At 42.2% G+C, this 15,676-nt stretch overlaps 1 protein-coding gene and 1 long non-coding RNA gene across 6 annotated transcripts; one reads left to right on the forward strand and one right to left on the reverse strand.

The window, feature by feature from the left end:
* Nucleotides 1-409: 409 nt before the first annotated feature.
* LOC134193073 (uncharacterized) lies at nucleotides 410-1,700 on the forward strand. The gene is made up of 3 exons (XR_009972004.1): nucleotides 410-944; nucleotides 1,039-1,149; nucleotides 1,213-1,700. It is a non-coding gene; the product is annotated as an uncharacterized LOC134193073 (long non-coding RNA).
* A 1,671-nt stretch (nucleotides 1,701-3,371) lies between these two features.
* On the reverse strand, nucleotides 3,372-9,362 carry LOC134193232 (sushi, von Willebrand factor type A, EGF and pentraxin domain-containing protein 1-like). 5 transcript variants are annotated; one of them, XM_062662050.1, is made up of 25 exons: nucleotides 9,247-9,362; nucleotides 8,841-8,996; nucleotides 8,609-8,770; nucleotides 8,383-8,538; nucleotides 8,130-8,315; nucleotides 7,877-8,062; nucleotides 7,624-7,809; nucleotides 7,397-7,546; nucleotides 7,168-7,323; nucleotides 6,915-7,100; nucleotides 6,662-6,847; nucleotides 6,409-6,594; nucleotides 6,156-6,341; nucleotides 5,929-6,078; nucleotides 5,700-5,855; nucleotides 5,480-5,635; nucleotides 5,265-5,420; nucleotides 5,036-5,191; nucleotides 4,812-4,967; nucleotides 4,592-4,741; nucleotides 4,363-4,518; nucleotides 4,139-4,294; nucleotides 3,921-4,079; nucleotides 3,699-3,854; nucleotides 3,372-3,643 (listed from the first exon to the last, which is right to left on the reverse strand). In XM_062662050.1, the coding sequence occupies exons 1-25, from the start codon at nucleotides 9,317-9,319 to the stop codon at nucleotides 3,477-3,479; spliced, it is 4,029 nt and encodes a 1,342-aa protein (XP_062518034.1). In that variant the 5' UTR covers nucleotides 9,320-9,362; the 3' UTR covers nucleotides 3,372-3,476. The 5 variants fall into 5 exon arrangements, with proteins under 5 accessions (XP_062518034.1, XP_062518035.1, XP_062518036.1 ...); XM_062662051.1 differs by lacking the exon at nucleotides 7,877-8,062; XM_062662052.1 differs by lacking the exons at nucleotides 7,168-7,323; nucleotides 7,397-7,546; nucleotides 7,624-7,809.
* Nucleotides 9,363-15,676: the final 6,314 nt, after the last annotated feature.

Genomic DNA, 15,676 nt, shown 5'->3' on the forward strand with positions numbered 1-15,676 from the left:
AGTTTAATTTATTCCTAGTCACGTCGACGTCTTTCGGTTCTGTTGGCGTAAGAACCGGCAGTGCAACAAGGTTTTACTTGGTAACGCGCATTGACTATTGTATCAATATCACGTGGTTACTGAGTGCGTTTCGACGGCTGATTCACGAAAGAATTGGCAAGAGCATGCACTCAGCTGACAGCGAGCTAGAGCCTGAATCGAGAGCCCAACAAGAGTTACAAAGCAATTCCGAAGAGTGCTGTGTAACGAAGGTGAATGTTGGAAAAACAAATCTCAAGATCGTGTAGATGTAAGGTGAGAATGGAGCTAAAACTCATTAATTATTTAAAATGTTTGATTGGCCACTTACTGTCATAGATTTCTATGAAAGAACTTGATACGTTTGCATGCATGGTTGCTCATCTGGTTGCTCATCTGGTTGCTCATCTAGTACAAACTGGTGGGCTTTCCTCATTTTGTACCAGAAATCTTGTCAATAGCTTCTGACTGCGAATGACTACGTGCCAATATTAGTACTGATGAGGTGTAGAGTCCCGGATCTAATCTCGGTCATTTCCTAATCTCGGTCACCGTTCTCTGCCAAATAGCTGCAGCCAGACCTAGCTGCTACGCTAGCGCCATAGTCCTACTGGATAGCAACTAGGTAGAGCGGGTCATGTCAGTATCCGTCGTAACGTTGCTGCTGTAGAACTTGAAAGCTGATGGCACCTATTCTCGGTCACAGAGTATCATATCTCGGTCAGTGCTTGCCATCTCGTTTCTACAACTCCGTTTCAGATGCAAGTCATCTCCGTCGATAGGCTCCTTATATGACTTCCTTTCGCCAAATTGTTGGTTTTGTCTTGTCTACCTCTACTCTCGCAGACAACGAAGAAGACGGATGACTCACGGGACATAATCTCGGTCACCTGATCTCGAGTGATTTTCTCTCTTCAGACGCAGATGTGAGGCGTTCTTTTGGCTAATGTTATAGTCATCACCGCTGGCTACTATACCTACGGGGTGATGTTAGTGCTCATCGTATTGTTGTTACGGCAGAACGTGAAATGTGAGAGACAAATACTCTGACATCCGGGATCATATCTCGGTCAGTCGCTTTCATCGCGTTTCTACAAGACGAATTGAGACGTTAGTCATGTCTGTTGAAAGGTTCGCTTTGGATGTTTATGCCACTGAATAGCCAGTTTTGTCTCTTCAGTTTTTCTGTTGCAGGGCGGCGGGAAAGGTGATCGACCTATGGGACGTAATTTCGGTCACAGTATGAGCGCACTTGTTGGGTTCTACAGCTTTCAGGTAAGTGGTCTTACCTTCATTGGGCATTGTCCATACGGTCACAGTCGACTAAGGCTGATTGAAAGTGTTTTGTATTGAGTTTGTAGAACTCTAGCAGATTCTAGTAACTAGACGTGTGTTGGCAAACGTTAGTTGTCCTGTCTATGAATAATAATTAAGATAACCTTTATTTAGAACATGTGGTTTAGTGCTAATTAGCAAATTTTGTGAGTGATAGATTGATCATCATGGAGATAAACATTGAATCTATTCTGGCACAAGTTGAATGTCACAAGAGTATGCCAGGACTCTGCATACTTGTAACCTGTGTACGTACTACAATCTTGTTGATTGTAAGGTTTTAGCTACATCAGTTATTATCAACAACATACACTGCTTTGCAAGTTTGAAGTGCTAAAAACAGTACGTTAAACACACACATTCGTGACAATATAGCTCTAGAACAACAGTAGACTAAAAATCACACAATACAACCTACTCAGTAACCCGTCTTTCTCAAAATCGCGTGACCGAGATTATGTCCCGTACTCAATCACCTTTCTCACCGCCCTGCAACAGTAAAAACTGAAGAGACAAAACCGGCTATTCAGTGGCATAAACATCAAAGCAAACCTTTCAACAGACATGACTAACGTCTCAATTCGTCTTGTAGAAACGCGATGAAAGCGACTAACCAAGATATGATCCCGGATGTCAGAGTATTTGTCTCTCACATTTCACGTTCTGCCGTAACAACAGTACGATGAGCACTAACATCACCCCGTAGGTATAGTAGCCAGCGGTGATGACTATAACATTAGCCAAAAGAACGCCTCAGATCTGCGTCTGAAGAGAGAAAATCACTCGAGATCAGGTGACCGAGATTATGTCCCGTGAGTCATCCGTCTTCTTCGTTGTCTGCGAGAGTAGAGGTAGACAAGACAAAACCAACAATTTGGCGAAAGGAAGTCATATAAGGAGCCTATCGACGGAGATGACTTGCATCTGAAACGGAGTTGTAGAAACGAGATGGCAAGCACTGACCGAGATATGATACTCTGTGACCGAGAATAGGTGCCATCAGCTTTCAAGTTCTACAGCAGCAACGTTACGACGGATACTGACATGACCCGCTCTACCTAGTTGCTACCCAGTAGGACTATGGCGCTAGCGTAGCAGCTAGGTCTGGCTGCAGCTATTTGGCAGAGAACGGTGACCGAGATTAGGAAATGACCGAGATTAGATCCGGGACTCTACACCTCATCAGTACTAATATTGGCACGTAGTCATTCGCAGTCAGAAGCTATTGACAAGATTTCTGGTACAAAATGAGGAAAGCCCACCAGTTTGTACTAGATGAGCAACCAGATGAGCAACCAGATGAGCAACCATGCATGCAAACGTATCAAGTTCTTTTATAGAAATCTATGACAGTAAGTGGCCAATCAAACATTTTAAATAATTAATGAGTTTTAGCTCCATTCTTACCTTACATCTAAACGATCTTGAGATTTGTTTTTCCAACATTCACCTTCGTTACACAGCACTCTTCGGAATGGCTTTGTAACTCTTGTTGGGCTCTCGATTCAGGTTCTCGCTGTCAGCTGAGTGCATGCTCTTGCCAATTCTTTCATGAATCAGCCGTCGAAACGCACTCAGTAACCACGTGATATTGATGCAATAGTCAATGCGCGTTACCAAGTAAAACCTTGTTGCACTGCCGGTTCTTAAGACGTCGTAATTAGGAAATAGAATTGTGCAGTATGCAAGATTAAATTAAACTACGCTCTGCAATTATTTGCTACCTCGTAGTGAGTTGGAAATATCAGAAAATTAATTTTCTAGATAGGCATGGCCCAGTAGTGGTTATATGCATTTATGTACGCAAATAGTGGATACATGGATGTAGACCCGAAAGTGACCGCAGTCCGGGCACCAAGATCCTTAATAGAGGGTTTCTTAGAGCTTCCTTGCAGGATCTTTGGGTTTAGAGTACCTTACTATACTCATTACAACAAATCTAATTTATAGACAACACGACAGAAAAAGATCCATGCAGTGGTCCACAGACGCTGCATGGCAAGCACTTTGCATGATAATCGAGAATCTTGAGTAAATCAAAACTGAAGTCAAAACTTTTCAACCAACAAACTACTTGACTGCAAATTCAATCAATCCAGCCTATACAAGCCTCTTGCAATCACTCAATTATAAGATATGATACAGCGAGGTTCCTGTCCACGCCATCGTCCATCCCTGCAGTCTCGATATTTCTGACCCTGTAGAACATATCCCTTGTCACAATGGTAGGTCACACGATCATTCTCAACTTCTGCATGACCATATCTCGGACTACCAGGATACAAACAATCTACAAAAAAATTAAATTTAATAGAACAAATTTGAAAATAAGAAAACAGGCAAACCTTTTACACAATGAGGCTGATACCCATCCCAGCTTCCATAAACGCATGTTCTAGTCTTGCTTCCCACAAGTCTGTAACCATAAATACATCGATAGATAGCTGTGTCGCCTGATACTTGAACTGAGCCATAAGTAGGATTAACCAGTTCATCACAACCTATACATGAAACATAAGACAATCAATCAAACTATTATCAACACAAATTTTTTCCATCAAACTCACTTTCATCACAAGATGGCTCTGACCCTGACCACACACCATATGCACTGCAAGTTCGTTTCTTGTTTCCGTTGAGTTTGTATCCATAGTCACATGAGTAAGTAGCTTCGTTGTATGTGATACTCACTTGACCATATGCTGGATTTGCAAGCTGACGACACTCTATATTACAAAAATGTCATTAAGACATTGGAATTCAAAAAACACCATTGTAGTCCCACCTTTTACACAAGATGGCTCTGAACCTGACCACACACCATATGAACAAGTTCTCTTTTTATCTCCTTTCAGTTTGTATCCATACTGGCATGAGTAAGTAGCCACATTGTATCCAACTGTTACTTCGCCATATGCAGGACTGCTGAGCTCTGGACACACTGCATTGTGACATCAACAAATCAGTACAACCAACCACAGCATCAATCGAGTAAAAGTCAGTCGTTACATTTTTCGCAGTTTGGTTGTGACCCTGACCACACACCATATGAACATGATCTCTTCTTATTTCCCTTGAGTTTGTATCCATACTGACATGAGTAAGTAGCCACGTCGTATGCAACTGTCACTTCACCATATGCAGGATTGCTAAGCTTGGGACACACTGTATGCATTATCATATCACAAATCAGTACAAACCAATTCTCACATGTACAACCTATATAAAAGGCACTTACCACACTCTGGTTGTGAGCCTGACCACACACCATATTCACAAGTTCTCCTGTTACTTCCCTTGAGTTGGTACCCTCTATCACATGAGTAGATGGCTACATTATATGCAACATTCACTTCACCGTGTGCAGGATCACGAAGCTCAGGGCACACTGCAGCATATGACATCAACAAACCAATATTATACAATCAGTTTTCACACCAATGTCGATCAGTCCTTACGTTTTTCACAGCGAGGTTGAGACCCTGTCCACCTACCGTATGAACAAGTTCTCTTTTTATCTCCTTTCAGTTTGTATCCATACTGGCATGAGTAAGTAGCCACATTATATCCAACTGTTACTGTGCCGTATGCAGGACTGCTGAGCTCTGGACACACTGCATTGTGACATCAACAAATCAGTACAGACAACTACCACATCAATCGAGTAAAAGTCAGTCGTTACATTTTTCGCAGTTTGGTTGTGACCCTGACCACACACCATATGAACAGTTTCGATTTTCATTTCCCTTGAGGTAGTATCCATAGTCACATGAGTAATTGGCCACATCATATACAACTGTCACTTCACCATGTGCAGGATCGGTAAGCTTAGGACATTCTGTAATTGCAAAAAGAGACAAACAGTACAATTAATCAACTTACACAGCCACAATGCATACATTAGCCCTTACTTCTTCTACAGTACGGCTCTTCTCCTGTCCATTCACCATTCTTGCAAACCCTCCATACGTTTCCCTTGAGCTCGTATCCGGAGTTGCACAAGTAGAAAGCTGAATTGTATGAAGCTCTGACCTTACCGTATCTAGGATTTGCAAGTGTACGACACACTGTAGGTGTAATAGCAAAATAAAATATTGATATCAACTATGACACCATCAGTTCTCACATTTGAAACAAGATGGCTCAGATCCTGACCACACACCATTGGAACACGTTCTCTGTTCATCTCCCTTCAGTTTGTATCCATATTGACATGAGTAAGTGGCCACATTATAAGCAACATCTACTTCACCATATGCAGGATCGCTAAGCTTGGGACACACTATAGATTGCCACACAACAATCAGTAATGCAATTGACTACCACATGTGTAAGATGATTCTTACATTTTTCACAGCGTGGTTGTGATCCTGACCACACACCATATGAACAAGTTCTCTTCTTACTTCCCTTGAGTTTGTATCCATATTGACATGAGTAAGTAGCCACATCGTATGCAACTGTCACTTCACCATATGCAGGATCGCTAAGCTTGGGACACACTGCATGCATTATGATATCGCAAATCAGTACAAACCAATTCTCACATGTACAACCTATATAAAAGGTACTTACCACACTCTGGTCGTGAGCCTGACCACACACCATATGAGCAAGTTCTCCTGTTACTACCCTTGAGTTGGTACCCTCTATCACATGAGTAGGTGGCTACATTGTATGCAACATTCACTTCACCGTGTGCAGGATCACGAAGCTCAGGGCACACTGCAGCATATGACATCAACAAACCAATATTATACAATCAGCTTTCACACCAATGTTGATCTTCAGGCAATCCTTACATTTTTCACAGCGAGGTTGAGATCCTGACCACCTACCATATGAACAAGTTCTCTTTCTATTTCCCTTGAGCTTGTATCCCGACCGACATGAGTAAGTAGCCACACCGCCATACCGACATGAACCAGTAGCTCCATTATATGCAACTGTCACTTCACCATTTGCGGGATTGCCAAGCTTGGGACACACTGCAATTATGACATGAAAAAATCATGTAACTACAAACAACGATCACGTGTACAATTTGGTCCTTACATTTTTCACAACAGGGTTCAGAACCTGACCACACACCATATGAACATGTTCTCCTTTTATCTCCCTTTAGTTTGTATCCATACTCGCATGAGTAAGTAGCCACACCACCATACCGACATGAACCATTAGCTCCATTATATGCAACTGTCACTTCACCATTTGTGAGATTGGCAAGCTTGGGACACACTGCAATTAAGACATCAACAAATCATGTGACTACAAACAACGATCACGTGTACAATTTGGTCCTTACATTTCTCACAACAGGGTTCAGAACCTGACCACACACCATATGAACATGTTCTCCTTTTATCTCCCTTTAGTTTGTATCCATACTCGCATGAGTAAGTAGCCACACCACCATACCGACATGAACCATTAGCTCCATTATATGCAACTGTCACTTCACCATTTGTGAGATTGGCAAGCTTGGGACACACTGCAATTATGACATCAACAAATCATGTGACTACAAACAACGATCACGTGTGCAATTTGGTCCTTACATTTCTCACAACAGGGTTCAGAACCTGACCACACACCATATGAACATGTTCTCCTTTTATCTCCCTTAAGTTTGTATCCATACTGGCATGAGTAAGTAGCCACACCACCATACCGACATGAACCAGTAGTTCCATTATATGCAACTGTCACTTCACCATTTGTGAGATTGGCAAGCTCGGGACACACTGCAATTATGACATCAAAAAATCATGTGACTACAAACAACGGTCACGTGTACAATTTGGTCCTTACATTTTTCACAGCAGGGTTCAGAACCTGACCACACACCATATGAACAAGTTCTCTTCTTACTTCCCTTGAGTTTGTATCCATATTGACATGAGTAAGTAGCCACATCGTATGCAACTGTCACTTCACCATATGCAGGATCGCTAAGCTTGGGACACACTGCATGCATTATGATATCGCAAATCAGTACAAACCAATTCTCACATGTACAACCTATATAAAAGGTACTTACCACACTCTGGTCGTGAGCCTGACCACACACCATATGAGCAAGTTCTCCATTTATTTCCCTTGAGTTGGTACCCTCTATCACATGAGTAGGTGGCTACATTATATGCAACATTCACTTCACCGTGTGCAGGATCACGAAGCTCAGGGCACACTGCAGCATATGACATCAACAAACCAATATTATACAATCAGCTTTCACACCAATGTTGATCTTCAGGCAATCCTTACATTTTTCACAGCGAGGTTGAGATCCTGACCACCTACCATATGAACAAGTTCTCTTTCTATTTCCCTTGAGCTTGTATCCCGACCGACATGAGTAAGTAGCCACACCGCCATACCGACATGAACCAGTAGCTCCATTATATGCAACTGTCACTTCACCATTTGCGGGATTGCCAAGCTTGGGACACACTGCAATTATGACATGAAAAAATCATGTGACTACAAACAACGATCACGTGTACAATTTGGTCCTTACATTTTTCACAACAGGGTTCAGAATCTGACCACACACCATATGAACATGTTCTCTTTTTATCTCCTTTCAGTTCGTATCCATACTGACATGAGTAAGTAGCCACACCACCATACCGACATGAACCATTAGCTCCATTATATGCAACTGTCACTTCACCATTTGTGAGATTGGCAAGCTTGGGACACACTGCAATTATGACATCAACAAATCATGTGACTACAAACAACGATCAAGTGTACAATTTGGTCCTTACATTTCTCACAACAGGGTTCAGAACCTGACCACACACCATATGAACATGTTCTCCTTTTATCTCCCTTAAGTTTGTATCCATACTGGCATGAGTAAGTAGCCACACCGCCATACCGACATGAACCAGTAGTTCCATTATATGCAACTGTCACTTCACCATTTGTGAGATTGGCAAGCTCGGGACACACTGCAATTATGACATCAAAAAATCATGTGACTACAAACAACGATCACGTGTACAATTTGGTCCTTACATTTTTCACAGCAGGGTTCAGAACCTGACCACACACCATATGAACATGTTCTCTTTTTATCTCCTTTCAGTTCGTATCCATACTGACATGAGTAAGTAGCCACGTCGTATGCAACTGTCACTTCACCATATGCAGGATCGCTAAGCTTGGGACACTCTGCATCATCACATCAACAAAATCAACACAACCATCCATAGCAGCAATCCTCCAGAAGTCATATGCTTACCTTTCTTACAGTGTGGTTCTGACCCTGACCACACACCATAAGAACAAGTTCTCTGTTTGTTTCCTTCGAGTTTGTAGCCTCTGTCGCATGAGTAAGTAGCAGTAGTACCATATGCAGACACACTAACTCCACCATTTCGGGGATCTCCAAGAACAGGACAAACTGTATTTACAATAAAACACAATGAGTAAAACTGAGCTCTTTGAGAGTTGTCTCTACGTGCAACACTGACCTGGTAGACAAGTCGGCTCTGTGCCCTTCCACTCATTGTAGACACAAGTTCTCTTTGCATCACCACGCAACTGATAACCCCGGTTGCAGGAGTAGATGGCAACGTTGTACAACACAGACACCCCACCATTTGCAGGATCGCTCAAGTAAGAACAACCTGAACACAGAAAAACACTTCAATTTGACAATGTCATTGCAAGTATAGTATCACTCCTAAGACAGCCCTCGCAATGACTGCATATCCAATACCTTTAGTCTAACTTTAAAGTACTACAGCATATATCATGTAAGAGTGCAAGTTCAAGTTGAATGCACTGAAGCAGCTATAAGGGCCATTTAGATATGTATCATGTTCATCCCAACCAGCTAGGCACCTTAATTAAACACCACTGCTAAGAATCCCTCACCATTGTTGTAGGGACCTTGTGCAAAAACAGTAGAAAGGCACACAACTACAGCAAACAACAGAAGACTATTCATCTTGTTGACTATAGACAACTGCTGCAGAATGCGTAATTTAGCCAACTGGAACTGACAATGACTAGCTAGGCAATCCCGTTCTTAAGTAGTGCGACGGTGATGGCATCAATTAATTAATTAATTAATTGAAGAAATTCACAGCAGGCTTGCCATGTGTCAAAACACTCTATCGCACACAAACTAAATGCCGCAGAAGCGGATACTCCCACGTCATGAAATCCATCTCTGTTCTGAACGATCTTGAGGTCAGACTCGACGTGGTTTGACCTTCCGTGCGTGGGTGGCGGCGCCCGCCACCGCAGACCATCCTGATCAGATCCACCATTGTTGTCCGACGTGAAGCAAATCCGAGCCAACCACGCCTACTCACGTATGGCCGGTTCCTCCATGATAACCCGGTAACTAGACTGCGCGAAAGTACAGCGCTAGGGCGAGGTGGCTGTAAAACAGAAATTTGTCTTACGTGTCGGACGGTTATATTCATATGATCGCCGATAATTGGTCAGACAACAAGGAAAGAATTTTGCGGATGTGTATTGTGTGGGTGCAACCCACGCTGTGGTTACGACGCCGTGGTTACGACGCCGTCGCTACAGGCAATTGATAACACTGATCGAGTGTGTGCACTTTCGGCGTCCTCGACGCTCCTAAACAATGCGTAGTCTGTTAGCTCGAATTCCGGTGAAAAGAATGGATCATGTAGAAATGTACGTGAAAGGACAGGAATGTGCATGCAAAGAGTTAAGGTACTCCGGGACTTGTTCTTTGAAATCAAGATTCACTAAATGTTTTTAGAAATCAAGATTCATTAAATAGCAGAGATTCTACAAGAAACTATTCACCAGATATTTGTAGATAGCACTTAATTGCAGCAAATGGTATAGAGAAAGATGTGTGTTTCTAGACCTGTACGCCGCTTCAGACAGTTAGTAGTAACTCGAAGTGCATGGTCGCGTCATTACTGTAGATACGATTGGCCCAACTGCAAGTTGCACTTCGTGTCTAGATTTTGTACATCACATAGAACACTACCCGATAGCGCAGATAGATAGAAATGTGTTTAATATTAATAAAGAAGGCTAAAGCACAATAAACCAACTTACCAAAAAAACACGCACGCACGCACGCACACGCACGCACGCACAACTCTTGTAAGATTACGAGACAGTGTAAGATTGAGACAGATAGCATAGACACGTATAGGCTCGAGTGTCCAGCCGGTCATCTCCCCCCGCGGCGGAGAAAGACCGGCTGGAGACATTCGCCACTCAAACAAATCGCCGACTCTCTATCCTCCAATCAGAGTGCCGTTCAATGTTTGTGCATCCTCGATAGGGATGCACGTCTCTATTGGCTCTTTGCTAGTATGATTTTGCAAGTATGTGTAGTCTCGACACGTGCCATCCAAGTCTACAACCAACAGGTCGACTCTCTCCAGCTCTTCTCGTTGTCTGTCTGTCGTTCTAAGATCGCTAGACTCAATGTTTACCACAGAAGCCAACCAAGGGTCGACCGCAATGTACGCAAATCATAGGTCTGCACGTCGCCCTGCGTTCAGTGCAAATACCACGCTGTGTAGAAGGTCTACCCGTTCAATGCATGCAACATACGACGACTAGAAGTTGTTTTGCATGCGCTGCCTATTCCTCCAAGTACGAAACGGAAGGCAAAAGAGAAGACGACATGCAAGTGTAGCTCACATGCTAACGAAATGTTATATCAGACGGTAAAAGCAATTGACTACTCAGTTACAAAGCATTAGTAGAGAGCCAATAGTGACGGGCATTGCTATCAGCAGTTATCGTGAATGCACGTCCATGCACAAACACTAACCAAACGTGTAAAATCGTGATTGGAGGATAGAGAGGCAGCGGTTTCCTTTGAGTGGCGAATGTCTCCAGCCGGTCTTTCTCCGCCGCGGAGGGAGTGACCGGCTGGACACTCGAGCCTAAGACACGTATGGCAGTAGCATGATTTGTAAAAGACAATGTTTTCACAGGCTGTAACCAAATGAGTTTTGTAGTATTTTCAGAATTCAAGAAAGTTTACAGTTGGATTGTATTTTATAATATAAAATTCTATTCTAACAGCAAACAGACTCACAGGCAGACAAGACAGACAGACAGACAGACATTTTTAATCAATTAGTTGTTAAATATATATTGTGGTTAGTTGTTAGTTGTTTTCTCTTACTTTTTATTGTCATAGGACAAACGTAGTTAGCCATTTGCTATTGTATCCTAATTCAAATATAAAAATATATGTATTGACAGACAGACAGACAGACAGACAGACATTTTTAATCAATTAGTAGTTAAATATATTGTATTTAGTTGTTAGTTGTTTTTTTTCTTGCTTTTATTGTCATAGGACAAAACGTAGTTAGCCATTTGCTATTGTATCCTAATTCAAATATGAAAAATATACGTATTGACAGACAGACAGACAGACATAAGGTTAGAGATTCCTGTCTCCTTTCCTGAGTGGGTCAACAAGTGTGATTGTGGTCGAACTTTAGATATAAACGGCTCTGAAGCAGATGGATTACACCTCCTAACATGCAAGAACGGTGGCGGCCCCTGCGTGGACCCATGATTCAATGATGTCAGTATATGGTCTGAGTGCTTGAGTTCAGTATATGGTCTGAGTGCTTGAGTTCAGTTCATCTGCCCCACAAGTGTGAGCCTAGAGACCGCTACACACATTCGAACAACCGGCCTGACATCCTAGTATGACTCGGAGACAGGATCTAACGTTGAGTTTAGACGTGGCTCTCGCTCACCCACGGGCATCAGACATCTTACCTAGTGCAGCTACAACTGGGGGAAGCGCGGCAATGAGAAGGGAGCAAATCAAGGAAAACAAGTACGCCCAGGAACGACTACCCGGTGGATATTCTGCAACAGTCGAGCCTCTTGTATTTGAACATTTCGGCCGTTGGGGGGAGAAAGCGTCTGAGTACTTGAGGGTCCTCTCTACTTTGTGGAGGGATGACAATGGACGATCTAACATTGCTGAGTTCAAAACACACTGGAGACGACGATTTTCGATCAAGCTGCAGCAATGCGATTCAAGTGTGATCTCTAGGAAGATGGCAGTAATTTCAGCTAGACAAAAATCTTGCAGTGTACTTGTCAAATATCAATTTGTTTTAAACTGAGTGGTTAGATGTATTCTGACACCCCTATGGTGTCATCAGACTAGCTTTAAGGTCTTGATGGAAATTTCTTTGGATTTGAAATATATGTATTTGACACCGGCAGACAGACAGACAGACAGACAGACAGACAGACAGACAGACAGGTATTTCCAAATTGTCGAATTTGTTGCCTAAGACACAAAAAAGTTGCAACATCAGCAGACATGACAACAGAATATGTACAATCAAACACAGATCAGTTGATTGAAACTGATTCTAACCGAGATGCAGCACGATTGCATTCAATTAGAGGTAAAGAAGCAGGAGCATGGTTAGATTCCATTCCATCTTCAGAGAAGTTTGCACTTTCATCTGACACTTAATTTGTCTTGGCAGCTTTTCTCAGATTGGGTCTACCTTTGTCTTTACCACCTTGGGCCTCTAAATGTGAATGTGGAAAGACACTAGATGTTGAAGGGTGCCATTTGCCAACATGCAAAATGGGTGAAGGGCCAGTTTGGTCTCATAATTCTGTTGTTTCATGCTGGTCCGAATGCCTGAGCAGTCTACAGTGCTGACATCAAATCGAAACAAAAGATAGAGGGATACATGTTGAGCTTGATGTACGTATACATATACGTGGCCCTTGCCTGCTCATGCCTGAAGCCAGGACATTCTGCAAAGTGCAGTGACTCTATAGATGGAGCTGCAGCAAGGAGAGAAGATATTAAACATAGCAATTAAGTATTGTAAAGAGCAGTTGCCTGGAGGGTACACTCTTGCCCTAGCTTATTCCACTAGTTTCGAGCACGTTGATGGAGAAGCATACATCAACGTTCCTCAATAAACTTTCCAAACTATATAGAGATGAAGAAGGAAGAAACAATCCCTCAGATTTTAAGAATCGTTGAAGAAGACGCTTGTCAGCGTTGCAATGCCTCGGTGATGGCTAGAAAGATGATCAGAGTAACATATGAACAAAAAGCTGGCCAGAGTCTAGATGTTGTGTTCCATTTTCAATTCAGTAAACTACGTTTAGGTTTGTAGGCTCCATAAGAGAGCTTTTTAATTCTATTTGTTATGTATTTGTGTAATCTGTACTTGTAGTTGTGACAGTTATGGTTCATTAGCTGTTACTGTAGTTTCACCTGTAATAGTTTTGATGTATAAAAATATATGAAGATTTGACAGACAGACAGACAGATAATGTCTATTCTCAACAGATTCTACTTGTTCATATGCTAGGATTTTTTAAATACAAATCAGTCCTTGCAAACAACAAAGTCATTAACTATTGGACTTTACTTTGAATGTCAAAATCAAATAATCTATCTAAATCACCATGATTAGGTGACAGTTTTGAAAGTTTTGTAAGGATAACTTTGGCATTGCATCTTTGCAGAATTGTATAAAATCTTTTTCTCCAATACGACATGAACATGGAAGCCTTAAAATTGGCTTCTAGATTTGCTGACTGTTGTGACAAATGCTGCAAAAATTCTCTGCCATTGTACCCCACCTCCTAAAATGTTCTATCACAAGAGGAACACATCTTGATACATATCCTCCTGGAACAAGCTCTTCTAAAATTTTTTCATTTTCTTTTCTTCTCTTGTCGCGGCAGCATGACCATTTTCCTTGCTAGTCCTCCTAATAATGTCCTGACTCTATGGATGAGACAGGGACACATCAATATCCAAATTCTGTCCAGTATTTGGATCAAGCATTGTAATGTCTGGATTGTCTTCAGTGTTGATGTATTGATGTCTTGGTTCTGTTTGATGGGGAAGGTGAAGGTCAGACAGGCATTCACGCCACCCATTATTAAGACTGAATTTTGAGACCACACAGCTCCACCCCCATATTTACAGGTCAAAAGACGGTATCTGTATTATCCAAATCATGACCACAATCACACTTTTAAATCCAATTGATGAAAAGTAGAGCCACTTCCAACCTCAGGTAAGACGCTAAAGAAAATTCATTTTGTTTTTAAAGCGTGCTTAGCAGAAGTGGGGATGACATCCAGCCATGCACCAGCCCCTCGTCCTTGCAGGGTCTCAACCGTGCTGCATCTCTATCAGACTGTGCTTGTATAATAATATCAGTAGCACTATCGCTGGCAATCTTTGTGGATAATCGATGCTGTAATTTCTTTGGATATGAAATACAGTCTTCAAGAGACTGCTGTTCTCCATCTTCGTGGTTTGATTTGGGCATTGGTGGTAAAGCTTGATAGAAAGAGGCCACAGTGGAGCCGATTGACCCTGGCAGTGATTAGTGATAGACAGACAGACAGACAGACAGACAGACAGACAGACAGACAAACAGACAGACAGACAGACAGACAGACAAGACAGACAGAAAGACAGACAAGACAGACAGACAAGACAGACAGACAGACAGACAGACAGACAGACAGTAATGTCAAGGAAAACCTATAACATCCTAGGTGGTCAAAGTGCAGTTCGAAACTGGACACCTTTCAGTTTCTTGTTCATTAGTTAATAAATAGTCATTATAAGACCCTCTCAGGGTAAACTGTAGTGTATCGCGTATTAGACTTTTAGTTAAGAGTTGCGTAGTTTGATTTAGCTTGCAATTATAGTTCCGATTTAGCCTGTAATAGTTCCGATTCATGAAAATATATTCTTTGACAGACAGACAGACAGACAGACACACAGAAGTAGGTGGGTAAGTTTGGACGCACAACAGCATTGTGTCTGTGTGGTCTGACTGCTTGAGTGAATTAAAAATGCATTACAAGAGAGAACCAAGAGACAAGTATTCTACTTCAGACAGTTAGTTGACCAGACATTATTATAGTGTTTGCCACGGGAGCTGAATCTATACAGCTGGATGCAGTGCTAGCTCACCCTTGGAGCTCAGACATATTCCCTACATCTGCCAGCACAGATGGAGTAGCTGCATCGAGGAGAAAAGAAAAGAAGAAGGCCAGATATAACAGATAGAGGTATCCAGGAAGGTTGAGCGAAAGGTGACTCCGTTGGTGCTAAAACGTTTTAACAGGTGGGGAAAGCAGGGAGAAGAATACCTAGACCAGTTGTCACAAAGATCCAAAGATGAGTTTGGAAAACTAAACAGATCTCAGTTCAAAGACAGTTGAAGGAAAAGGCTTGCTATCCAGCAGCAAAAGGGCAATGCAAGTGTATTCCTGAGGAAGACCTAAGCGTTCAGTGGACAGCTATTAATTAAGT

This window comes from Corticium candelabrum, chromosome 17 (assembly GCF_963422355.1).
Source record: "Corticium candelabrum chromosome 17, ooCorCand1.1, whole genome shotgun sequence".
Taxonomy (NCBI): domain Eukaryota; kingdom Metazoa; phylum Porifera; class Homoscleromorpha; order Homosclerophorida; family Plakinidae; genus Corticium; species Corticium candelabrum.

Coding starts and splice junctions, on each gene's coding strand:
- LOC134193232 (XM_062662050.1), bottom strand. CDS start 9,319: ATGAATAGTCTTCTGTTGTTTGCTGTAGTTGTGTGCCTTTCTACTGTT. Junction 6,595..6,661: donor TGAACCCTGTTGTGAGAAAT/GTAAGGACCAAA, acceptor TCTTAATTGCAG/TGTGTCCCAAGCTTGCCAAT. Junction 4,742..4,811: donor TCAACCTCGCTGTGAAAAAC/GTAAGGACTGAT, acceptor CATATGCTGCAG/TGTGCCCTGAGCTTCGTGAT.